Below are 27,237 nucleotides of genomic sequence, written 5' to 3'. Positions count from 1 at the left end.
ACCTCGCTTTTGCTTTTATTTTCATTCAAAGAACGGCTACAATTTTATAGCCTTTTTATTACAATAATTTTGTAATTTTATAGCCTTTTTATTACAATAAAAAATGCAAAAGGAAGTCATGGCATGTCTGGCACACAGTGTTGGGGCAAGGGTCCATCTGACCACTGATACCTGGTCTTCAAAGCATGGTCAGGGCAGGTATATCACCTACCCTGCGCATTGGGTAAACCTGCTGACGGCTGACAAGCAAGGAATGCGTGGCATTGCAGAGGAGTTGGTGACACCGCCACGAATTGCAGGCAGTCCTGCTGCCATCTCCTCTACTCCTCCTACTCCATCCTCTTCCATAACCTCCTCGGCTGAGTCCTCTTGTGCTGCTGCGTCTTGCTCCACATCAACGGCACCCCCCCAGCTCCCCAGGTACTATTCCACATCCCGGATACGGCAGTGTCACGCCGTCTTGGGTTTGACTTGCTTGAAAGCAGAGAGTCACACCGGACAAGCACTCCTGTCCGCCCTGAACGCACAGGTGGAAAAGTGGCTTACTCCGCAGCAACTGGATATCGGCAAAGTGGTGTGTGACAACGGAAAAAATATGATAGCGGCATTGAAGTTGGGCAAGTTGACACATGTGCCGTGCATGGCACATGTGTGTAATCTGATCGTACAACGCTTTGTGCATAAGTACACAGGCTTACAGGACGTCCTGAAGCAGGCCAGGAAGGTGTGTGGCCATTTCAGGCGTTCCTACACGGCCATGGCTCACTTTGCCGATATCCAGCGGCAAAACAACATGCCAGTGAGGCGCTTGATTTGCGACAGCCCTACACGTTGGAATTCAACACTCCTAATGTTCGACCGCCTGCTCCAACAAGAAAAAGCTGTTAATGAATATTTGTATGACCGGGGTGCTAGGACAGCCTCTGGGGAGCTGGGAATTTTTTTGCCACGTTACTGGACGCTCATGCGCAATGCCTGTAGGCTCATGCGTCCTTTTGAGGAGGTGACAAACCTAGTCAGTCGCAACGAAGGCACCATCAGCGACATCATACCATTTGTTTTCTTCCTGGAGCGTGCCCTGCGAAGAGTGCTGGATCAGGCTGTAGATGAGCGTGAAGAAGAAGAGGAAGAGTTGTGGTCACCATCACCACCAGAAACAGCCTTATCAGCATTGCTTGCTGGACCTGCGGCAACGCTAGAAGAGGATTGTGAGGAAGAGGAGTCAGAGGAGGATTGTAGCTTTGAGGAGGAGGAGGAGGAGCAAGACCAAACACAACAGGCATCCCAGGGTGCTCGTTGTCACCTATCTCGTACCCGTGGTGTTGTACGTGGCTGGGGGGAAGAACATACATTCAATTACATCAGTGAGGAGGAGGAACGGGAAATGAGTAGCTCGGCATCCAACCTTGTGCAAATGGGGTCTTTCATGCTGTCCTGCCTGTTGAGGGACCCTCGTATAAAAAGGCTGAAGGAGAACGACCTGTACTGGGTGTCCACGCTACTAGACCCCCGGTATAAGCAGAAAGTGGCGGAAATGTTACCGAATTACAACAAGTTGGAAAGGATGCAGCATTTGCAAAATAAATTAAAAAGTATTCTTTACACAGCGTATAAGGGTGATGTCACAGCACAACGGGAATATAACAGGGGGAGAGGTGGAAGTCATCCTCCTCCTCCTCCCACGACCACGCCGGCAAGGACAGGACGCTTTAAAGACGTGTTGTTGATGTTGGACATGCGGACCTTTTTAAGTCCTATGCATCGCCACAGCCCTTCGGGATCCACCCTCAGAGAGCGACTCGACCGACAGGTAGCAGACTACCTCGCCTTAACTGCAGATATCGACACTCTGAGGAGCGATGAACCCCTTGACTACTGGGTGTGCAGGCTTGACCTGTGGCCTGAGCTATCCCAATTTGCGATAGAACTTCTGGCCTGCCCCGCTTCAAGTGTCCTGTCAGAAAGGACCTTCAGTGCAGCAGGAGGTATTGTCAGTGAGAAGAGAAGTTGCCTAGGTCAAAAAAGTCTAGATTACCTCACCTTTATTAAGATGAATGAGGGATGGATCCCGAAGGGACTGACACTGGGCGATACATTCGATTAAAAAAGGCCTGATGAGATGAGCTGCCTTGGGCTAAAAATGGTCCACACGCTGCTGTATTTTAGCTCTGAATGACGTTTGACTTGCGTGACTTATCCGCCACCAACTAGGGTTCAAGCCGCCATGTTTTAGGGCACTTTCTGCCTGTGAAACAAACATCAATTTTCTGGCCGCTGCTACAGCAGCGGCTGCAACAATACCAATTTTTTCAGGCATGTGTACATGCCTAATTTTTAGGCCCACTGGTGCAGCACTGTGGCTTCAAAAACCAAACCAAAAAAAAATCCTCCAAGATGGCACCAATATACCAGTGGTCTAAGCATCTTCCCACCTTGGCCTAAAAAGGGGAGGTGATTCAACAATCAAAAATCTCTGCCATTTACACGTCCACTGATAGGAGACGCGGAAGGTATTAAACTGATATGAACAATACTAAACTCACCACTCCTATCTGGTGGCACATTAGCTTGCCCGCGCAGTGCCCCAAATTTCAAGTAAGAGGACCGACCAAGCATCTTCTTCCATCTCCCTGTTACATAAATCAATGCCATATCCATAGAAATTGTAGAGAATATCCAGGATAGTTTTACAGGGCCAAATCATGTCGCCTGTTGAAAGAGGTGACCTTGCTCGGGTCCCAGGTGTGCGGTTCCTAAAATGGCTGCCATATACATGTCCACTGATAGGAGACGCGGAAGGTATTAAACTGATATGAACATTTATCCTATGCAAAGGAACTTCCTCAGGGACCAAAATACAATTCAATCAAATCAATCAATACAAAAAATGCATACGTTTGTATTGATTGATTTTATTGAATTGTATTTTGGTCCCTGAGGAAGTTCCTTTGCATAGGAACGAAACGCGTAGGACCTCGCTTTTGCTTTTATTTTCATTCAAAGAACGGCTACAATTTTATAGCCTTTTTATTACAATAAATCTGCATATTTATCATACCTACCACTATCGAGGTCTCATTCCATCTTTGGTCCGCTTGGAGTTCCAGTGGAGAGTGGAGACGTACAGCCACCCAAATCAATTCGGGCAGGCTCTTATTCTGGCGGGCGATTTATTCATTTTGATCTCGTGAGTGCAATATTGTATCAGCGCATTATCTCTCACTTTGCTGTATCACACTATGTTTCTTTATGGATTAAAAGCAGACTCTGCATCAACTGTGTAATTTTGCATGGGAGTTTTGCCATGGATCCCATGCCACAGTCCAGGTGTTAGTCCCCTTGAAACAACTTTTCCATCACTTTTGTGGCCAGAAAGAGTCCCTGTTGGTTTTAAAATTCGCCTGCCCATTGAAGTCAATGGCGGTTCGCGAAAATTTCGGGTTCGCGACAACACTAGCTAATAATAATAACTAAACTAATTCCATGCAATAGTCTGAGTGACAGGTGGACTAAACGCTGTCTGTAGTAGTGAGCTACAAGCTTGCATGCTGCCCTAATAAATGAACACTCCCGGCACTATAACTACTACAGTGCTCTAGACCAGAATCAGAAGCAAAATGAGGAGCCCTAAAAGGTTTAAATGGTACAGTCCATGATTGGTTTCTGGTCATTAGTCTATTTGGATCACATACCATGCCTTGAATAAAAACTTGTGTTTAAAAATGTGCTTCATTGACTACAGAAATGCAGGAGGAAGTAAGACACATGATGACTGCCTTTGTTCATTTGCATGTTGAGCTGGGAATCCTGGGAGTATTGTGGAATCATAATTTCTCAAAATGAACAATTACAAGTATATATGTATGTATGCATCATACCTTACCATGAATCGGGACGGGAAGCTGGTGGGAGGTGAAAAGGAGACCGTGACATAATTGAATCACTGGTGCTGCCCAAAGGTGTTGGTTCTGCAAGAGAAAGGGAGAGGTGCATCCAAAGAATTGAAAGGTCAGGCTGGTGTGAATGCAAACCAGGCTGACTGTCAATCATCAGGCCTGCCCACTGAAAACAGACCATGTAAGAGTACTCTTCAAGCTACATTTTTTTAGGACAGTTACCTGGTGTCCCCAAAATTGAACATCATGGAACAAAGTTGGGACTGTGGAATAAGACCTGAACATTGGAACTGTCTAATTGAAATTGAGTGTGTTGGGAGACATGATGTATTGGTTTATGCCTGGGTGTATTATACATCCACGCCAGTGGCATACACACAACCCATGGTGCCCCGGTGCGAAAACTGATCCGTGGGCCCCCCCCTGCGCGCGCTTACTCTGCGCGGGCTGGGGTCGCAACACATGGCGGCGGGCACCGGGTCGCAGGGCTGCGACCTGTGTGACCGCGGTATGTACGCCAGTGCATGCATAAACACATACACTTAAAGGACCACTACAGACACCCAGATCACATCAGCTCAATGAAGTGGTCTGGGTGCCAGGTCTCTAGTTTTAACCCTGCAGCTGAAAACATAGCAGTTTCAGAGAAACTGCTATGTTTCACTGAGGGTTAATCCAGCCTCTAGTGGCTGTCTCATTGACAGCCGCTAGAGGATTTTCTGCGATTCTCACTGTGAAAATCACAGTGAGAAGACGCTGAACGTCCATAGGAAAGCATTGAGTAATGCTTTCCTATGGGCGGTTTGAATGTGCGCGTGGCTCTTGCCATGCATGCGCATTCGGAGCTGAGAGGCGGATCGGGGCGGAGAGATTCCCAGCGCCAAGGGAGTCCGGCGCTGGAGAAAGGTAAGTGCTTAAGAAACACACACACACTCTCATGAACAGACACACATTTACTGACAGACACACACTCAGTGACAGACATACATACACACTCACTAACAGATGCACACAAACATACTCAGTAACAGACACACACACTCTAACACACACACACACACACACACACACATTAACATACACTCACACACACACACTAACATACACACACTCACAAACACACACTAACATACACTCACACACACTAACACACACGCACACGATAAAACACACACTCACACTCTAACTCACACTCACACTCTAACTCACACTCACACACACTCTAACACACACTCACACACACTACCATGCACTCACACTCACAAACACACACTAACATACACTCACACACACTAACACACACTCTAACATACACTCACACACACTAACACACACTCTAACACACACTCACAAACACTAACATACACTCACACTCACAAACACACACTAACATACACTCACACACACTAACACACTCACTAACACACACTCACACTCTAACACACACACAAACACACTCTAACACACACTCACACTCTAACTCACACTCACACTCTAACTCACACTCATACTCTAACACACACAAACACACACTAACATACACTCACACACACAAACACATTTTTTTTTAATCCCCCCAGCCTCCTTACCAGTGGGAGAGCTGAGGGGATTCCCTGGGGTCCAGTGGTGTTGCTGGCCCTGCTGTCCGGTCCTGCGGGCGCGTGAGGGAGCACTGTCCCCTGGGTGCTCCCTCTTCAGCTCCCTCGCGCGCCGCGTACTGATGCCGGAGCCGGAAGATGACGTCATCTTCCGGCTCCGGTATCAGTGCGGTGCGCGAGGGAGCTGAAGAGGAAGCACCCAGGAGACAGTGCTCCCTCGCGCGCCCGCAGGACCGGACAGCCGGGTGACAGCAGGGCCAGCCTCGGGGGGCCCTGAGGTGGCCGGCTCCTGGGCCCCCCAGGAGAAGAGGCTGGCCCAGTGACATACATACCTGGGTCGCAGGGCGGCCGGGCCCCCTGGTGGGCCGGGCCCGGTCGCAGCCGCGACCCCTGCGACCCCGGTATGTACGCCACTGATCCACGCATACTCTTCCACTAACTCTTGTTCCTTGTTTTGTTTTTTGTTTTCATTCTCTGATCCTTATTAAGAATATTTATGACTCTGGAAGAATGTTCTAATGTCTATTTTTATTTTAGCTTTGAAACTCATATTTATTTTTATTATTATTAATATTATGTTATTACTCTAGCTTACATGCTAGCGGGAGTGGGGTATAGTGACACAAAGGGTATACGCAGGGGTAATGAAATAGGTGGCTAGAAAAGTTTTCACTGAGAACTTAGTACGTTTTTTTTTGAGGGAGAGGGAGAATGAAAACCCGCTAACAGTTTAAATGATATGTTTTCCTGAAGAAGTGTGTTTTCAAAGATTTTTTTTAAGGAGTGGAGACTGGGTGAAAGTCTAATGGAGAAGGGAAGGGAGTTCCACAGAAAAGGTGCAGCCCTGTAGGAGTCTTGGAGGTGAACATCAGATGTACGGACAGAGGATAGACATAGGTCTTCAACAGAGCGCAGGGGCCTCATCTGGACATACTTGTGTATTAGGGAGGATAGGTAGATAGGGGCATCATTATGTAGGGACTTGTAAGCAAGCACCAGAATCTTAACTTGAGCACTATATCTAACTGGATGCCAATGTAGGGACTGACAGAAGGGGGAGGCGTGGGAGGTGCGGGCGGATTTGAAAATGAGCCTTGCTGCCGCATTCATAATAGATTGCAGCAGTGCAATCTGGGAACACGTAAGACCACTGAGAAAGGGATTGCAGAGGTCAAGATGAGAAAGAACAACGGCATGGACCAGCACCTTAGCCGCGTCTGATGTTAAATAGGGGCGGATGCGAGCTGTGTTTTTGAGATGGAAGTGGCAGGATTTGTCGATCGACTGGACATGAGGGTTAAAGAGAACACCTAGGTAACGAGCCTGTGAGGTAGAGGTAATGGTAGAGCTGTTGACTTGGGAGGGAGACAGACACGGGAGTAGCAACACTTGAGGGAGGAAAGACCAGAAGTTCTGTTTTGGACAGGTTGAGTTTAAGGAAGTGAGCAGCCATCTAAATGGAAATCGCGGAGAGGCAGTCAGAGACATGAGTCAAGATGGGCGGAGAGAGATCAGGAGAGGACAGGTAAATGTGCGTGTCATCTGCAAATAAATGTTAATGTAAGCCAAAGGAGCTGATGAGTTTACCAAGGGAGGCAATATAGATGGAGAACAGAAGGGAACCAAGGACTGAATCTTGAGGGACACCAAGAGAGAGGGGATGGGGAGAAGAGGCCGGGCCAGAGAAAGAAACACTAGAAGAAGCTGTTGATGATCAACAGTGTCAAAGGCAGCAGAAAGATCAAGGAGAATTAGGATAGAGTAATGGCTGTGAGATTTAGCAGTGATTAAATCATTGGATGCTGTGGTCACAGCTGTTTCAACAGAGTGACGAGCGCGGAATACAGACTGAAGCAGGTCAAGCAGAGAGTTGGATTTGAGGAAATCTGTCAATCTCGCATACACAACTCTCTCAAGGATCTTGGATATTAGACCTCTGTTGTGGTTATTCTGATGTTGCTATAACCCATCTGTCTCATTTTAAGTTTCAATTCTGTGTCATTTTGCTAGACATGTATAGTGCCAGGTAAGTTATCAACACACTGGGCCTTTAAGTGCAAGATTTTTTTCACATGAATTGTATATTATGGAAAAATGAATCCATTGAGGTATTCTAGAAACATCATAATAAAACCTTAGAACACCAAAGGCCTTTCTAAATTATGATATGCCAAGATAGCTGAGGAGAGAGAATGGGATCCTGAGTGAGAGAGCAGAATTCAAATGTTAGTGTAGCTCTCATTGTTATTGGGCAAACTAGAATTTTATTACTAGATTTACTAGATTTTTTTATTTACTAGAATTAATATTTTCATTACAAAACATCAATTTTGGACCTTGTTCAGGGGTGCGGAGCCTGACTGCAGAAGTGAGCAGTCGCAAGACGTAAGAGCTCTGGTACACAAACACAAAACCAGTTTTTTTAGCCACCTTACTCGCAGCCATCGTGTCCAGCAGGCCCTCCACACAAAGCCTAATCAGTATGGGTAGAAAAAAAAAAAAAACGGACAAGCCGAACCTGGGCTTAACGATTGGTGATCTATGGTGGCAGGCACAGGGCACGACAGGGACTAAAATGGCCACCCTCTCCGACTGCGGATCCAACTTCAAGGAACGATTTCTCTTGTGGAGTGGAGGAACAGATCCTGCCGTCAGCAATACAACCACAGCACAGCCCAGACATTCCTGACACTGCCTGTTGAAGGAACTCCTGGAAGAGCTCCAGAAGAATATCTCGGCAGATGTTGCGGCAGTCCGCGGCGACATACAGGGCCTTGCGTGCCGCATGGGCGCTCTGGAGGGCGCGAAAGCCACAAACACTCACCACAGTAGCAGAATGGATGCTCTAGCTACACCTTTATTCCCTTTGTTTGGCTGTATGTACTCCCCCTGTTCGTTTACCGAACCAACTGTTGTGTGTGGGTCCCCAGATTTATTTTGAATTTTGGTCACCCTGTGCCCATTATTGGTGCAGGGTATGTTGAACTTATTGAGAATAACAGTGCTCCCTAGCTAGAAAACTAGCAGGGGGTACAAAGAGAGATGGGTTACAGGGGTGGCAACAAGGGCATAACCCTGCACAAAGCGCAAAATATATAAAGAATAAGGGATGAAGGCGAAACCACCTCGTACCAAGACGGGTCGTTCCCCTTCAAACCACCCCAAAATAAACATCTATAGAAAATAAATACATTTTATTAAGAGTAACAGTATAAAAAAATATATGTTGAACTTATTGCTTGTCTGTGCCACTCCCTCTCCCCCTCCCCCTTTTTCCTGTCCTATTGTTTCCCCAGCAGGGCATTGTCCCAGGGACACTGCCAGACCAGTTTAAACTGGCTGATTTGTCTCTTCTCAATCTCCCTTGCTATTTTTGACCCCACCCTTCCGAATACTATAGTACTCTAGTCACCATTGTATGTAAATGAGGCTATTGGGGGCTTAAAATACTTGTGCTATGTCTAGTAAAGTTAGTTGCTTTTTTAACCTATACCATGTGTCGTCTGGTGTTTGGGGAATGGGATATAAGCTGATGATGATATATGAATGGGATATAAGCTGAGGGTGTCCAGGGCTGTATGCACATTAGCCTGGTCCAGGGTGGAAAAGGCCCTCAGTGATCTCAGACAAGCCTCGGTGACTGGATATGAAGTGCTCCAGGGTCCCTGATAACCAAGAGGTAGCAGACTTGGTCGAGGTACTTAGTCAGAGTACTGGAGCTCCGTCACAAACAAACATATAGTAACACTGCAACAGGAGGTCCAGAACTTACGGGTGCAAAATCAGAAGCATAAAGACACCAGGCGCCGCAGCAACCTTAAGGTGCGTGGGGTGGCTGAAACCATTCAAGACGTCGAATTGCTTTCACAAGGTGTTTATGGGAGACATTATTGCCTCCAAAACAAGCCAGAGTGATGCAACTGGAAGGCCAAGGGACCAGGGGGTCCAATTCAGAAGTGGGGTTGACAAAACCACTGTCCTCAATGCCCTGAAGGAAAAAACCCTGTACCAATTCGAATCAATGTCTCTCACCTTCTACGCCGACCTCTCAGGAAGCACCCTGGCCTAAATGCCTCAGACCGATTACCATACTCCTACAGCACCACAACTTGTGGTACCAATGGCACCCCTCCCGCACGCTTCTGGTCTACCACAGAGACACCACATACAAAAGCTCCAAGAGGCCACAGCTCTACTGCACAATCTGGGACTTCCTATGGACTCCCTCAACCAAAACAGGCAGGCTAAGGCACAGCAGCGCACTCACACCTGGGACCCAGCTTGGATCACCCCCTTTATCCCGCAGAAACCCACGCCGTACTCGGTAGTGATGACTTGAACCTCGGCCGAGAATTCTAACCTCTCAAATGAGGCATCCCATGAACTAGATGGCACCTATATCAAATCACGTTGCGTCCTTTTACTTTTATTATTAACAGTTAAACCTTAGTTCCCATATATTTTTTTACCCATGCAGACCAGCCGGTCTAATAACACACCTCTTACCCTCAAGCCACAGTTTTTAAGGTGGTAATGCCAGCTGGCACATTGAGGCGACAACCCACACCTGAGCTCCGACTATCATTCTCATTATTAACTTTATGTCTAGCATTGTTTGTTCTCTTTCTACTGTTAGACCACCATGCCAACCCACATGCATGCATACCCAAAATGTCAATACTAAGGAACACACAAATGCCAAACCTTGCTTGCACTACTCATAGATTTTCAGTATTAATAAACGATGTTGTCATGCTCTGTTGCTATAAATGGGCTTGCATTGGCTGTCGTCACGACGCAAGCTCTCTTGTTAAATTACACACTACAAAAATAAAGAGTTATAAAAAAATAAATTGGATTCAGCTAATAGTACATTTAAGGAATGGAACTCCATTTTGTTAAGTTCCATCTAGACTTTACTTTATTTAGTTCTATTATAGCGTAGTTGAATTTTGAAGTGGTAAAATGTCTATTGTTGCTTACAATGATAAATGTCTTCTCTAACTGACGTATGTTAATATGTTATATCTTACAGGGTTTCCTGGAGAGAGAGGACTTCCTGGCGAGAGAGGTATGAAAGGAGATGATGGGAATATTGGGCCACCTGGACTTGTCGGACTAAGAGGGTTAAAAGGTAAGGATTACATGGTATTATTTTGAGTACAGTGTACTAATACCACACTGTTACACATGTTTGACATGGGTTGGACTTCATTTCAGAAGTTGTTGTGCACCAGCCAGACATATTTGATTGGGGGAAGATCTGAAGGTACACCAATAACATGAGTTTATATTTTTTTAGCTGTGTGATGGGATAACTATAGTAATAAAATCAGAAGATCAATATGAGCAACAGATCCAGTTTGTCTTGCTGTTATTGGAATCACTGGCATGAGAGAAGACTTATACTATCCGTCTTAAAACCAGAGTTATCTAGGCCATCATGCTGTTCTTAAGGGAGTTGTTCTGGTGAGTATAGTTAGTCCCTGTAGGCTTTTTAATGTAAACACTGCTTTTTCAGAGAAAAGACTGTGTTTACATTACAGTTTAGGAACACCTCTAGTGATCACTCCTCAGTCGGCCACATGGTACTTAGGTTCAGTATCTCCACACTCTATATAGGGATGCTGAACTTTCCCCATAGGGATGCATTGATTCAATGCATCTCTATGAGGAGATGCTGATCGGCTAGGGCAACATTGGTCCTGCCCCCACCTCCTTGGCTGAGAACATCAGAATTGACAATCTCAGCCAATCCAATGCTTTCCTATGATTGGCTGAGATTATCAATTCAGATGATGGCAGTGGAAATAATGTAAGTTTTCTTAATATTTAAGGGGAGTAAGGGGGGCCAGTGACCATTCATGTGTTTTTTTTTTACCAAGATAGTGTCCCTATAGTGTTTCTTTAAGATACAGTATTGAAAGAATGCAGCGCTTATTATAGAGGGAGATATAATCACCTTTGTAATAGTATGGAAGGAGACCCTGCTCTCGTATGTATAATGCACCAGATAAAATGAATACAAATAGTGAAAAATAATTATTTTCTTTTATCCTGGTTTCCAGTTGACTACTATTGCCTCCTACCATCAGGGGAGTGCACTTTTTTTGACTTTTTAAATTTCACATTTTCATATATACCTTTAATCTGTATGATCTGCACTATGTTTCGCTATTTGTATTTATAGGTATTCATTTTATCTGGTGCATTATACATACGAGACCAGGGTCTCCTTCCATACTATTACAAAGGTGATTATTCTAATTATTTTTAGGTATTATTCTACCTCTATAATAAGCGCTGTATTCTGTTTATTTCTGTTTATCTGTTTCTTTCTGTTTATCTGTTTATTTCTGTTTATCTGTTTGTGTTATTTGGAAAACACAACACATTATACATACGACTGCTTAGCTGCTACTGAAGTATAGCTGCTTGGATATTATTGACTATATTGTTTACATCAGCTCTAATACCTATCAACCTTTCTGTTCAAGCTACAGTATTGATCATACTCTGACATCAAATCTGTCATAAACATAATAGGAAAACTGAGGGACAAGGTTAGTTACCCTGCTTTATCTTTAGTCCATTGGACATCTAATAAAAACCAGAAGCAGTTTATTGTCAATTATAATATTTATTACTAAGGCCATTTGGATGTTTCTTAATTTAGCAAGACAGAAGAAACATATTCAAAAGAACACTATAGCATTTGGAAAACAAACATGTATTCCTAACGTAAAGGTGTTAGCCTGCCTATTGGGTGGGTACTACTTTAAACATTCACAGGGGAGGGGGGCAATAGTTTTCCAACCTGTTACTCATGGGTGGGGGCCCTGATATTAATAACAAAGGGAGAGACCTAGTGTCAGCACCTGGCCCCCCTCCCCTGGGTGCCAGGTGGGGGCCCTAATGTTATTTTTAAAGGGGCAGACCAATTGTCTCCACCCATGGCCCCCACCCATGCATGGTGGGTCGTGTCCCTAATAATAAAAAAAAGAGTGGACCTATTGTCTGCTCCCCTAGCTCCCATTCAATCCCCTAATCCCCTAGCCAACCTCCCTACCTACCTCCCTCATCCTACTAATAGTGAGAAGGCCAATAAATCTAAAACCTGTGAAAAAAAATATCATAATTACTACCAGAAGTTTACTTTATTCTAATTCTTCTGTTCTTCAGCCCCCAAAAAGGGCAAATACAATTCTACAATAACCATCATCACTAATTAATATTTTAAAAAAAGGCCAGATAGCCGAAAAAATAAAAAATAAAATGCATCACAAAAAAAAATGTATCCATCTTGACCAATGGAGGAATGTTCGTTGTAGAATGAGCATTATATATGCTTTTACAAAGCAATGCCAGCGAGCACATAATTGGCATGTTTTTTAAATCTGGGCCCGAAGTTGAAGTCTCCGGGCCTGGATTTCATTTAGTCGGCCTGGATTTGGTACAACTGAAACCCAGACCAAATTCTGGCCTGGTTGGGGACCTGAATTACAAAATCCAGACGTTAATGAATCCAGACGTTTTGTTGAATTTTGTTGGACTTTAGTGAATAACCCTGAAAATATCTCCTAGTATTACTGCTTGTAGTAATACCTACAGGGTTATTTACTAAAGTGAGAATTCAAGGTGAATTCAAAATTTATTTAAAATTTAAGGTCAAAATAGCCAAACTGGAAAAGTTCAGCTATCCTTTCATTTCAGCTACTCTGGCCTTAAATTTGAAATTCACCATAAATTATCACTGTATTAAATAATCTTGCTTGTTCAATTTCCCATAAATCTGCATAAAGTGTGTTATGAGAGAGTACCTGTGACATCCTAATAAATCTCTTGGAAAATAAGAATAAACTGCATACTCATTTTCTTAAATAAAGAAACTAGTTCCAATAATTGTTCTCAGCCTCTTAAACTATCAACTGTTTAAACAACATGATGAAATGAAGTCAGAGGTGAGGTTAGAGATACAGTCCCTGCGGTAATAAAACATCCTGGGTCGATGGGAAAGCTAATACAATTGACACAGATCTTCCTGAGGAGAAATAAAACAATTTATGAGTGATTGCTGGTGAGAAAGGGTTCCAGCCCGAACGTCCACGGCTTTCTGGTCAAAATCAGACACACTTGTTGGCTGCATTCCATAAAAGTGAACTGTGTCTTTCTGCTAACAACGTTGGCTGTCGGAGAATTCCGGGACGGTAATCTCTAGAAGGCCAATGTAAAGACGTGACAAACAAGTATCAACGCATACAGAAGTTGTGTCACCTGCGACTTGGTGAGAGTTTCGTGTTTGATTGCCTCGGTAAACATGTGTTGAATTGTTTCCTGGGGTTAATATGTGCAGCAGACGTAGGTGTTATAAACTTACCTCTGAGTATCAAAATGCCAGTTAATGTAATGGACTGAAGGTTAAGCACTAGTGCATTTTCACAGTTGCAGGTGTGAGCTTATTGCACTGATCCTGTGCTCCCATCCCACATGATGTTCCCTCACACATTATTCATACTCTACCCCCATCTCTAACTCTGCTTTTCACTAAAATATTAAATGTCTTCCTCTTTTCTGGTATCTATTCTCCTCCCTTCAAGGAACAAAATTCCAGTGCTTAAAAAGTCCAACCTTGAACCAAAGTCCCCAGTGAACTACCTCTCAGTGTCCCTGCAACTATTTGCCAAGATCTTTGTGTCTTCACTAACAAATCACTTTTTAAACTGCCATTTATGACCTATCCTGACTGTAAAATCAATATGTCACGTCCAGACCCCTCTCTCCTGTCAAAGAACCGTGCTTGTTCTTAATGTATATTTGTACCCCTGACTGATACCTTCAGAACGTCTCTAGGGCTGCATTGTTCCTATGGAACTTGCTTCTCTGGTCCATTAGACTCTCCCTCAGTCTTCATTAATGCAAAAAACAAAATTCATAAAAGAAATCACTTCTTCAAGAAAGCACATCAGCTAAACTGTTAGCGTTCTTCTCTCTCCCTTTCCAAAACTCCCTAACCAACTTTACTTTCTCTTCTCCAGCTATGTCATTTGACATTTAATATTTCATTTTATTGTAACTGTTCCTGTCAACCAACTAGTTTTGTGTGTGAAATATGTTTTAGCCTTACCTTTGTGTAATAAAACCCACTCCCATTGGAATATAAGGTGGTTTGAGCAGAGCCCAACTTGTCTTGTTCAAACTACTTGTTGGTTTATTGACCTATTGTACAGTGCTGTAAAATATGTTATAAATAATTAATACTAGTAATATTATAATATTGTAATTATTGTAATATTTACTTATAATATGAAATACTAGGCTTGTGAATTTAGTTTCTCCCATATCATGATTCATCTGAATTTTGGGTGATCCGTGACTTACCATGAATTCCGGACTGGCATATGGATGATTCACAAATTAAATAAAACCGACATTGGGCTGACTGTTGAGTTTGATTTGTGATTCCGAGATCTGTCTGTGGTACCAAAATAAAAGGTTGCTAAATGGTAAGAATAGTGGTTGATGGTTATAAATCACTAAATATGGATTTTATTCACAGATCAAGTGAAAATCTGAGTCATTTATCCTGAAAATAGAATATTTTGGGGACAACTCAATTTCTGCCAAATGTCAGTTTGTCTCTGGCAGATTTTCTGAACCAAGATTCTGATTTGGAAACGAATCAGAAGAACGCATAAGGGTGCAAAAATGGGCCAATCAGTGTACTGCTAAATATTTCCATATTATTGGTTTACAGATCAAGTGAGAAAAAGCAAACAATAGAGGGAGAAAAGGACACGCGGGAAAAAAACAATCTATATTTATATATTAAATAATTTCCTTAGAGGTATATTAATGCAATCAATTAAAGATGTTGTTTTGGAACGTGCCCTCATACTGACATAAATGTATAGTTAAAAGAGAGATAGGAATTATTTTCTGCATTTAAAAGATACTTTGTGTGTATACCAACATCTCAATTGGTAAATAAATGCATTTGTTTTAGGGTATTATGGCTGAATGAGCAGCCAGGCGACGAGCTTTTCTGAAACATTTAAGGGGACTTTGTGACCTACTGAAACCACCTTTAGTATTGTAGAAGCTGATTTAGCATTGTTATTATTGTAGTCTTTATTACTCTGTTCTGTTATATATTCTTACTTGCTGTAAATTTAGAGAGAGGAAATATACAGAGGGTAGAGGGAGCTACAACGAGAGGGCAGGAATAGAGAAGGAGAGGAGAGACAATTCAGAAAAGAGTAAGAATGAGCTGATGATAAATGTGGAGAAAACCAAAATGTGTTGAAAGAACAGAGAGGTACAGGCAGCTAAAACGAGAGGAAAGTCAAATAGAGAAGAGAGGTAAAGAGGACTTGTCACAGAGTGCTTCCAGCAGGGCAGATTGTAAATTGCGTAATAGGTTCGCCTTTACTCAGAAAAGACTGCTGGATTGATTTGGTAATTTTATAACATGACAGGAGGCTTCGTATTTGCTTAAGACTTTCTTTACTTAAGCTTCACAGCAGCACTTTTTTACTTAGTAACAGGATAACCAATCAGAAAAATTTAACATGGTATAAAAGTCCCTCCCTGTGACGTCACTTCCTCTTTCTTTGCTGCTTCACACCAGTACAGGTCAGAGTGCCACTGTCTCCTACTTTTCTGTGGTTTCTGTGGTTTATTCTTTATTCTTTATTCTTTATTCTTTATTTTTTACCTATCCGTTTCTGTCATAATTTCACTTTATATATGGTTTTTATTCCTAGGCGTTTGTTTCCTACCCTATCTTATTTTTTCCCTAAGTTTCTCTTAACTTAGTTCTTATTTCTACCTTATTTTTCTTTTCTCATTCTTACAGTTACATTTCTGTTTTGTATATCTATCGAATGTATTATATTTAAATTTTCAAATATACCGTTTTTAACAGTCCGGGTTGCGGTCGGCATATTTTGCCCCGTTTTCCCGGGCTTTCTGGGCCGTGGAGAACGCCTCCAGCGGCCCCGAGCGCGCACGGCGGCCATCTTGGATCTCGCACACCTCTGCGAGATCCAAACGGCCGCTTCTCTTCCTTGTGCGCATGAGCACGATCGCGGCGGCCATTTTCTTGGAGCCGCGATCGGAGCCCAAATAGCCGCACGGCGGCCATTTTAACTGCACTTCAGCAGTTCCTTTATTTCTAACACCTGGATAAAGATATATATATATTTTACACTACTATTTTTCAGATAATAATAATATTACCTCAGAGTAGGCTTGATTTCACTCCCCTTGGAAATACCTCACTCTGTAATTTCAATTTGATGAGTTACTGGCTTATACTACTCCCCCTGGTGGTGAATTGAAAGTACTACTTGGAACCAAATATTTATATTTCGGTTTTATATTCAACATCTCATTTCTGTTGGGATTACCCCATTACCATTCAACCTGAGTTTTTCATCACATTTATACTGATTTATTGTAAGATTAAATCCCTAAATATATTTATGATTGCTGTTATGATATACAGCCCATGATTGGCCCGCTTTGTCTGTGCCGCTATACCTCTATACGGGTTTGAAATATTACTCCCTGAGGTTATTAAGTCTGGGTGACCCCCAGCTACAGCTTGCACTGTTTTAAAACATTTTAATAAAGTTTTGTGTTATTTCGGACGGCCTCAAATACATTCTAATGCTGGCCTATTCTGCCCCATAGGTATCATCACTATTGCTATGGAGGCTTCAATCCAAGACCAAAACTTACAAGCTGTTATAAATGCGGCTGTTGCCGCTTCACTGGAAAAGGCCCTGGCTCGGGTGCTGCCCATTGAGCCTAAAGACCCAAAAACTTCTGAGCCCCCGCCTTCTGAGGAAGAGGCGGATGATTCAGATTCCACAAGAAGGAACCCTTCCAAACCCAATAAAAGATATTGGAAAGGGGATGGGCCAGAACCCCTCAAACGCAAGGGGAAAGAACCGGCAAAATGCCCGAAACAGACTGACACCAAAACTAAACATCCCGTGCAACCTACTCTGTCAGAGGAAGAGGACGACTCCTTTGATTTACACCCCTTGGCCATCCTAGATGAGTGGCAAGCCGACCACTCTTCTGAAGATGAAGAAGACTGGCCTGTGGCTTCTTTTAAAGGGGCACCTTTCCCTCAAGATTTTAATAGAGATCTCACAACAGCGGATTCTGTACCCGAACAGAACCCTTCGGAAGACGCCGAAACCTTTATGGATACACTGGGTCAACCCCTATTTGACCCACGGCATATCAGATATCCTCGGTCTTCGGAATGGTCACTCCCATTTCATCTCTCCCAATATATCCATTTCTGGATCAGGAGACCACTAGACCGAGAGGTCCGCAAGCGCCTAAGAGCGGAATGCCCTAGGCCGACCTTGCCGGACAAGGTAGCCATGACCCCGGAGTTCGATCTAATGCTCTGCACATACCTAGCCAGAACTGGCCGTGACCCTAAAAAGGGCATTGAGCGCAGCCTACGCCTCACCCAGGACAAGATGTTGGATGTCCTGGGGCCCCTGGCAAGAATTCTACTTTTGGCTGATGAAGCCCTCACTAACGAGGGCCCCTTAGACCCATCGGTTATAAGAGAATGGGCACTACGCTCCATTTGCCTGCTGGGCAATGCAAATACTTCCCTACGTACGGAGCGTAGAAAAGCAGTGCTGCTGCGTATGGATGCCAAATTAACTGATCTGGGCACCAAAGAATTGGGCCCCAAGGCTAAGGGTCTATTATTTGGAGAACCCTATATCAAAGAGTTACACAAGCATGTAAACTTATACACTACTTTGAACAAAGCACAATCATCCATGAAAAGAGTATTCCACCAACAACCCTCTCGGGTTTTTGGAAGGGCTGGCCGTTCAAGGGGTCGTACAGTCAGCCGCTTCTGGGCCTCAGGCCAACGCCAGCGACCCCCCACCTCATCCTTCTTCCCCAACTACCAGTCAAGGGGTTTCTACACCCAAAGAGCAGACAGGGGAAGAGGAAGCAGAGCCCGTGGACGCAACAGATACCCTACAGGTGAGACTTCCTACCTTTCATCTTACTACGATTTATCATGCGGGCAGGTTATTACATTGTCTAGATATGTGGAAGACGCTGTCTTCAGATACCTGGGTTCTAAACACAGTCCGGGGTTATTTGATAGAATTTTATTCTCTTCCTACTCAAACAGGTTTTCCCCATTACCCGATAATGTCAAGAGCTCAAACCACCCTCCTCGATTCGGAGCTACGTTCCTTACTAACAAAAGGAGCTATTCAACCAGCTCCACACGACAAAGGCTTCCTAAGTTCCATCTTCCTAGTCAAGAAGAAATCAGGGGAATTTCGCCCAGTAATCAACCTTCGTCAGTTGAATACTTTCGTGATATACAGGCATTTCAAAATGGAAGGGATTCATCTACTCAGGGACATCCTCCGACCAGGAGATTGGTTCACCAGACTCGACCTCAAGGATGCCTACCTCTCCGTACCGGTACATACATCCAGCCGACGTTTCCTCCGCTTTCTTTGGCACCACCGGGTCTTCCAATTCACCTGCCTTCCATTCGGCCTGAGTTCCGCTCCATGGTGCTTCACCAAACTACTCAAACCAGTCACCGCGCATCTTCGAGCAAGAGGCATTCGCTGCCTAATCTACCTCGACGACCTCTTACTACTCTGCGACGACGCATCCAGTCTACAGTCACAAACGAACTACGCATCTTCATTGATCGAATCCTTGGGATTCGTCATCAACAAGGCGAAATCCTCACTGACTCCATCCCAAATTATTCAATTTCTCGGCTTCGAGATCGACTCCTCTACCTGTGTTCTCCGCCTACCTCAAGCCAAACTAACTGCGATCAGGAAGGAACTACGCAAGACGCTTCGACAAGTGGATATCCCTCTCCGAGGTTTAGCTCGGATTGTAGGCCTACTTTCGGCTTCCATTCAGGCGATCTACCCAGGTCCCCTCCATTATCGGGCCATGCAACGTCTGAAGGCTCAGTTCCTCCAGACCCATCCATCATACGACCAGAGGGTCCCGATCACTACCGAGGTGAGGGAGGAACTCAACTGGTGGCTCCGCCACATGTCTGCCTGGAATGGCAAAGCAATTTTCGGCCCCACTCCAGACTTCGTGGTGGAATCAGACGCGAGCCTCCAAGGCTGGGGCGCAACTTGTCATGCAACTTCCACCGGGGGACCATGGACCGCGGCAGAACACTCTCTCCACATCAACTGTCTGGAGTTAATTGCAGGTTCGTTCGCAATCCGCAGTCTGGCCAACCACCTCTCAGACTGCTGTATCCTCCTTCGAATGGACAATATCTCAGCTGTCCAATACATCAACAAACTGGGAGGGGCCAGATCACGTACCCTATCCGAAGTGACAAAGGACATCTACAATTTTTGCTTCCAACGCAACATAACAATTCGAGCAGAATATCTCCCGGGAGAAACGAACATTACTGCGGATTGGTTCTCCCGGCATTGGAGGGACGTCAGCGACTGGCGCCTGCACGAATCAGTTTTCTTCCACATCTCCAAGCTCCGAGGACCGTTTACTCTGGACCTTTTCGCCTCCCGAACGAATTTTCAAGTCCCACATTTCTTCAGCTGGCTACCAGACCCAGAATGCTTGGCGGTAGATGCCTTCCTTCAAAAGTGGCCGACAACGGGAGCCTACGCCTTCCCTCCCTTTGCAATGATCCCGAGAGTCCTTCTCCAGATCCGCAGACAACAAGTCACGCTGGTACTGCTCACCCCGCTCTGGCAGGGCCAAGCATGGTTCCCAGATCTCCTGGACCTATCCTGCCAACATCCCCTCCTTCTACCTCCATGGCCCAACCTGCTAGAGGACCCCCAAGGAAACCCTCATCCGATGATAATTCAGGGCCACCTCCAACTAGTGGCTTGGACTCTTTCAGGGGATCCTGGAATTTCGGAGAATTATCGCAGAGAACTAAGGAACTCCTCTGGGATTCTTGGGCACCTGGAACCAGAAGATGCTACCTTTCCTCCTGGGGTGCTTGGTGCAATTGGTGCCTGGAACGGAATACCGATCCCCTTACAGCCCCTAGACAGTTCATTTTGAATTTCCTCTCACATCTATTCGACTTAGGCCGCTCATACCGTTCCATCAACGTTGCCCGGTCAGCAATTTCAGCGGCCCACGTGCCTTTAGAGGGAGCTCCGGTTGGCCAGGACCCTTTGGTTTGTAGACTATTGCGGGGCATTAAACTAGCTCGCCCCCCAACACCGAAATACTCCCACCTATGGGACGTTAATGTCATGATTCGCTTCCTTGAAGCTTGGCCGAACAACGAGGATCTAACCCTACGTCAACTCTCAGCAAAATTCACTCTGTTACTTTGCCTCATCTCCTTCCGAAGAGTATCAGACGTTCGAGCATTCGACCATAACGCTATCAACTTCTCCCCAGAAGGTGTCACCTTTTCCGTATCCAGACGGACAAAATCAAACTCCTCTTCAGTTTTTTACCCTTATTTCCCTAACCATCCAAAATTGTGTGTGGTCTCTCTTCTCTCTCGTTATTTATCAGTCACCTCCTCTCTACGTTCAACCTCCTCCAGCCAACTATTGATCTCATACGTCCGACCCCATCATCCCGTATCAACCACAACCCTTGCCAGATGGCTTAGGTGGTTGCTCTCCCTAGCCGGGATTGAAACTTCCTTCGGAGCCCACTCCATCAGGGGTGCGGCGGCATCAGGAGCATTCAACGCTGGAGCCTCTCTTCGGGACATCCTTCACTCAGCAGACTGGTCCAGGGAACAGACGTTCCGCAACTTCTACTTTCGTCCAGCTGGGCACGCTTCCTTAGCCCTCCTGGGGGAGCGTTAAAACAGCAAATACGAAGCCTCCTGTCATGTTATAAAATTGTAGATTATGCTAGCTTTAGTGTACTGATAATCTTAATTTTATTAATGACAGGAGGCGAGTATTTCCCACCCATTCACCTTCGTTTCTTCCCCCCCCTTAGGTTGCCTCTTTAGGTAAGTTTATCTAAGATATGAGTAACACGCTATGTATATTCTACCAGGGGGGGCTAAGGATTTTTCTCCATGGTTATATAAATTAACACTTTAGGGGAGGTGGTCTATTATATATGATTTTTTCTAATTACTGGACACCATAATTTTAGAAGTCCAATTCTCGGATTAATCCTTGGTTTCGACTCTGCTCTCTCGTTTCAGCGTAAAGCCCCTCAAGAGGACAAGTCTAGCTGCTGTCTCATCTCAAGCTTCATCTCAGCTCTACTAGAAGTCATGTTTTCGTTCCTGTTCCCTCTCAAGCATCAACTTTCTCGTCTGGCTTTTCCGGATTTCTCATCGGTTCCCTTTACAGTTTTCCCGTTCCTTTTGTTCGCAGCCAGAAAGAGGAAGTGACGTCACAGGGAGGGACTTTTATACCATGTTAAATTTTTCTGATTGGTTATCCTGTTACTAAGTAAAAAAGTGCTGCTGTGAAGCTTAAGTAAAGAAAGTCTTAAGCAAATACTCGCCTCCTGTCATTAATAAAATTAAGATTATCAGTACACTAAAGCTAGCATAATCTACAATTGTAGACAGTTAGCATACAGTTCTGTTAGGATAATTAGATAATAGACATATTGATAATCACGGATCCCCATGGACATGGCATGAAATGAACAATGGGTGCTGTGTTCCTGCCAGGGGTTGATGATTCAAACAGGGAATGAACGTATGGCTGGAACCAAACCTTAAATCAGACTATTAAAGGCTTCAATGTCATTCACTGAGATCTAGGTCGATGGATTGGCCAGGCTCCGTTTAATGCTCTCTAACCGGAATGAAAAGAACAAAGATATCAGTTGGCCACTACTGAAAAAAAGTGTTAAACAGGTTAAAGCTCGATTGTTGTTTAGCTACATTGTACATGGTGTCTTTTACTGATATAACATTAAATACAAAAAAAACTAAATATTTAGACAATGAAGACCAGCTACATCTGTGTACATTAGTTATAGTCTTCTTTTAAATTCTGAATTCTGAGTTTTTATTTAATAAAAGTGGGATTCTACATAGAAGAATAGGTAGAATTTTTTCAATTTAAGTAGTTGCAGGATAACATAAACACATTCATGTTGATGTTTATTATGGGTGTTGTTAACCCACACTGGAATATATCATATTTTTGAGAACTTATTGTGAGACCAATTCTTGATGTATATTTTTTTCAGTATTTTCAGCTTGAAGTATGTATGTTCAGCGTTTCACTATCAAACACTGCCCGGACAGAGAAAATGATCTTTGTTGCCAGAGGTGTAACTCCAACTCACAGTGCACCTAACGTGTGTGGGAGCCTGGAGTGTCCCTTTAATAATATAAACCCACCCAGTATAACTAACTGTAACCTAACCTACACAGTGCATCTAACGTCTGTGTGAGCCTGGAGTGTCCCTTTAATAATATAAACCCACCCAGTATAACTAACTGTAACCTATCCTACACAGTGCATCTAACGTGTGTGGGAGCCTGGAGTGTCCCTTTAATAATATAAACCCACCCGGTATAACTAACTGTAACCTAACCTACACAGTGCATCTAACGTGTGTAGGAGCCTGGAGTGTCCCTTTAATAATATAAACCCACCCAGTATAACTAACTGTAACCTAACCTACACAGTGCATCTAACGTGTGTGGGAGCCTGGCGTGTCCCTTTAATAATATAAACCCACCCAGTATAGCTAACTGTAACCTAACCTACACAGTGCACCTAACGTGTGTGGGAGCCTGGAGTGTCCCTTTAATAATATAAACCCACCCAGTATAGCTAACTGTAACCTAACCTACACAGTGCATCTAACGTGTGGGGGAGCCTGGAGTGTCCCTTTAATAATATAAACCCACCCAGTATAACTAACTGTAACCTAACCTACACAGCGCACCGAACGTGTGTGGGAGCCTGGAGTATCCCTTTAATAATATAAACCCACCCAGTATAACTAACTGTAACCTAACCTACACAGTGCATCTAACGTGTGTGAGAGCCTGGAGTGTCCCTTTAATAATATAAACCCACCAGTATAACTAACTGTAACCTAACCTACACAGTGCATCTAACGTCTGTGTGAGCCTGGAGTGTCCCTTTAATAATATAAACCCACCCAGTATAACTAACTGTAGCCTAACCTACACAGTGCACCAAACGTGTGTGGGAGCCTGGCGTGTCCCTTTAATAATATAAACCCACCCAGTATAGCTAACTGTAACCTAACCTACACAGTGCACCTAACGTGTGTGGGAGCCTGGAGTGTCCCTTTAATAATATAAACCCACCCAGTATAGCTAACTGTAACCTAACCTACACAGTGCATCTAACGTGTGGGGGAGCCTGGAGTGTCCCTTTAATAATATAAACCCACCCAGTATAACTAACTGTAACCTAACCTACACAGCGCACCGAACGTGTGTGGGAGCCTGGAGTATCCCTTTAATAATATAAACCCACCCAGTATAACTAACTGTAACCTAACCTACACAGTGCATCTAACGTGTGTGAGAGCCTGGAGTGTCCCTTTAATAATATAAACCCACCAGTATAACTAACTGTAACCTAACCTACACAGTGCATCTAACGTCTGTGTGAGCCTGGAGTGTCCCTTTAATAATATAAACCCACCCAGTATAACTAACTGTAACCTAACCTACACAGTGCATCTAACGTGTGTGGGAGCCTGGCGTGTCCCTTTAATAATATAAACCCACCCAGTATAGCTAACTGTAACCTAACCTACACAGTGCACCTAACGTGTGTGGGAGCCTGGAGTGTCCCTTTAATAATATAAACCCACCCAGTATAGCTAACTGTAACCTAACCTACACAGTGCATCTAACGTGTGGGGGAGCCTGGAGTGTCCCTTTAATAATATAAACCCACCCAGTATAACTAACTGTAACCTAACCTACACAGCGCACCGAACGTGTGTGGGAGCCTGGAGTATCCCTTTAATAATATAAACCCACCCAGTATAACTAACTGTAACCTAACCTACACAGTGCATCTAACGTGTGTGAGAGCCTGGAGTGTCCCTTTAATAATATAAACCCACCAGTATAACTAACTGTAACCTAACCTACACAGTGCATCTAACGTCTGTGTGAGCCTGGAGTGTCCCTTTAATAATATAAACCCACCCAGTATAACTAACTGTAGCCTAACCTACACAGTGCACCTAACGTGTGTGGGAGCCTGGAGTGTCCCTTTAATAATATAAACCCACTCAGTATAATTGTGAGCTGTTGGCACCTTTTTGGCTTTTCTCAAGTCTGCTTAGAGGCCCCAACTGGTCATTGAGACTCTTCTTGTTCGTGGTCGATATTTGCCCCTGTATCAGTCTGTCACTTCATAATATTACGTTAAATACAGCACTGTAGACCCCATTGTTTATATAGTAATATTAAGAGCAGAGCATTTTTAATTAAAATCACTTTTGTATAAACTGCAATACTGCTGTTTCATAGTTTATGTTTCTCTTTAATAAAAGACAGAAATTTAGAAAGTTTAAAATTAAACTTGGCTTTGATATTATTTTGGGAGCCAACATTGAGAGCAAAACATTCAGTACTGTATAGAGCACAAGGAGAGCAACAGATCGCATTGCGTTAGGACAAAGCAGACATATAGTACTTACTAGACCTGTGTATGGTGAGAACATTTGGTTCAGCCGAAAATTGTTTCTGAAAATATCATTTTTATTCAGGATGGATGGATTTTGCCATATTTTGTTTCGGCAGATTTTCTGCATCAAACAACTGATTTGGGAAACAATCAGACAAGGCAACAGGAGCGAAAATAAGCCAATCGGTGTGCTGAACAATATACAGTCATGGGGGAAAGAAAGTATACCATCTTTGAAATGTATGGTTTTACACATCAGGGCATAATAACAATTATCTGTTCCTTACTAATTCTTAAGATTAGGTAAATACAACCTCAGATGAACAACAACGCATGGCATATTACAAAAAATCTGAGTACAGCCTTACAGCTTTTATAGGATTTAAGAGGCTAAGTAGCAGACAGGTGCTACTAATTAAATGCCCTTAATTAACTGATCATCAGCTAGGTTGACCACCTCAATAAATGACAAAGTTTTAGCAGTTTGCTGGCCGGGACCATTCGGGTGTCTTTTAACACAATGCCAAGAAGGAAATTCATCATTGATCTTAAAGAAGCAATTGTTGCTGCCCATCAAACTGGGGAAGGTTATAAGGCTTTTTCCAAACAATTAACATTCCATTGTACAGCGAGAAAGATTATTTAAAAGTGGAAAACATTCAACACAGCTGCCAATCATCCCAGGAATGGATGCCCCAAAACATGGCAGCGTGGCTTAAGTTTGCAAAGCACAAGACTTTCTGGGGATTTTTAGCCATAATGCACAGTGCCACGTTTGGCGAAAACCAAACACAGCATATCAGCACAAACCCCTCATGCCAACTGTCATGCACGGTGGTAGAGGGGTAATGATTTGGACTTGTTTTGCAGCCACAGGACCTGGGAATCCTGCAGTCATTGAGTCGACCATAAACTCCTCTTTATAGCAAAGTATTCTAGAGTCTAATGTGAGGCCGTCTGTCCAACAGCTAAAGCTTAGCTGAAATTGGGTTAAGCAACAGCAAAATGATCTCAAACACACCAGCAAATCTACAAAACAGAATGGCTGAAAAGCAAAAAAAAAAGGTGTTGCAATGGACCAGTCAAAGTCCAGACCTTATTCGGTTGAAATGCTGTGGCAGGACCTTTAGAGAACCGTGCATAAATAAATACCAGCAAACCTCAATGAACTGAAGCAACGTTGTAAAGAAGAGTGGGTCAAAATTCCTCCACAACGATGCGAGAGGCTGATAACGTCATACAGAAAACGATTACTGCAAGTTATTGCTGCTAGAGATGGTTCTACAGTCTACTAAACCATAAGGTGTACTCAGTTATGCACGCATGGCTTCTGCTTTTTGGCTTTATTTTTGTTAAATAAATCATGACGCAGTGTAATATGTCATGTGTTGTTGTTCCTCTGAGGTTGTATTTATCTAACTTTAAGACCTGCTAAGGAATAGATGACTGATATTATGTCCTGATATGTAAAACCATAGAATTCAAAGAGGGTGTACTTTCTTTTTCCTATGACTGTATATATATATATATATATATATATACGGTATATACCATGATATTGTGTATATATTTTGCAGTTCCCTGATAGCAGCATTTTCCTGCCATTTGGTTCACAGGTCAAGTAAGAAACAATAACCAACAAAGGGAAAATCAGGAGGAGCAGTAAAAATATATATAGTTTTATATTATATATTATAATTCTATTTTTTTTTATCATCAATCATTTTTTTTTCTTCAAGCAATCATCTCTTTTTTTTGGCGCTGTGGGTGGAATTCAGAATCACAAATCAAAGCAAACATGCTTGACATAATGCGTGTTGCTTTTGGTTCGTTATTCAGGTACATTGCGGCTCAGAGTTCAGGAATTCGACCGATCACCGGATCGATCCAAATTCAACAAATTCCAGTTAGAACCGAACAAAAATCTCCAAGTCTGATGCAAACCCCTTCAATTAATTTTTTCTTTTTATCCCCTCTTTCATAAAATGTCAAAAACACAAAGAAAAGGCTGGATTTTATTTTGGGGGGGATTTAACATTCAACATTTTTAGTGTAAAGAAATATACGTCACCCAAGGTA

The 27,237-nt window shown here is 43.6% G+C and overlaps 1 protein-coding gene across 2 annotated transcripts in view; it reads left to right on the top strand.

The window, feature by feature from the left end:
• Nucleotides 1–27,237, top strand: part of SCARA5 (scavenger receptor class A member 5) — a 389,331-nt gene that overhangs the window by 254,101 nt on the left and 107,993 nt on the right. For both annotated transcript variants that reach the window (XM_063441974.1, XM_063441975.1), the window contains one exon: nt 10,530–10,628. In XM_063441974.1, the coding sequence (XP_063298044.1) occupies nt 10,530–10,628 (99 nt within the window). The remainder of the gene's footprint in view (nt 1–10,529; nt 10,629–27,237) is intronic.

The sequence above is a fragment of the Pelobates fuscus genome, chromosome 2 (assembly GCF_036172605.1).
Source record: "Pelobates fuscus isolate aPelFus1 chromosome 2, aPelFus1.pri, whole genome shotgun sequence".
Lineage (NCBI taxonomy): Eukaryota > Metazoa > Chordata > Amphibia > Anura > Pelobatidae > Pelobates > Pelobates fuscus.
Note: the sequence above shows the minus strand (reverse complement) of the source record. Positions and strands in the feature narration are given on the sequence as shown.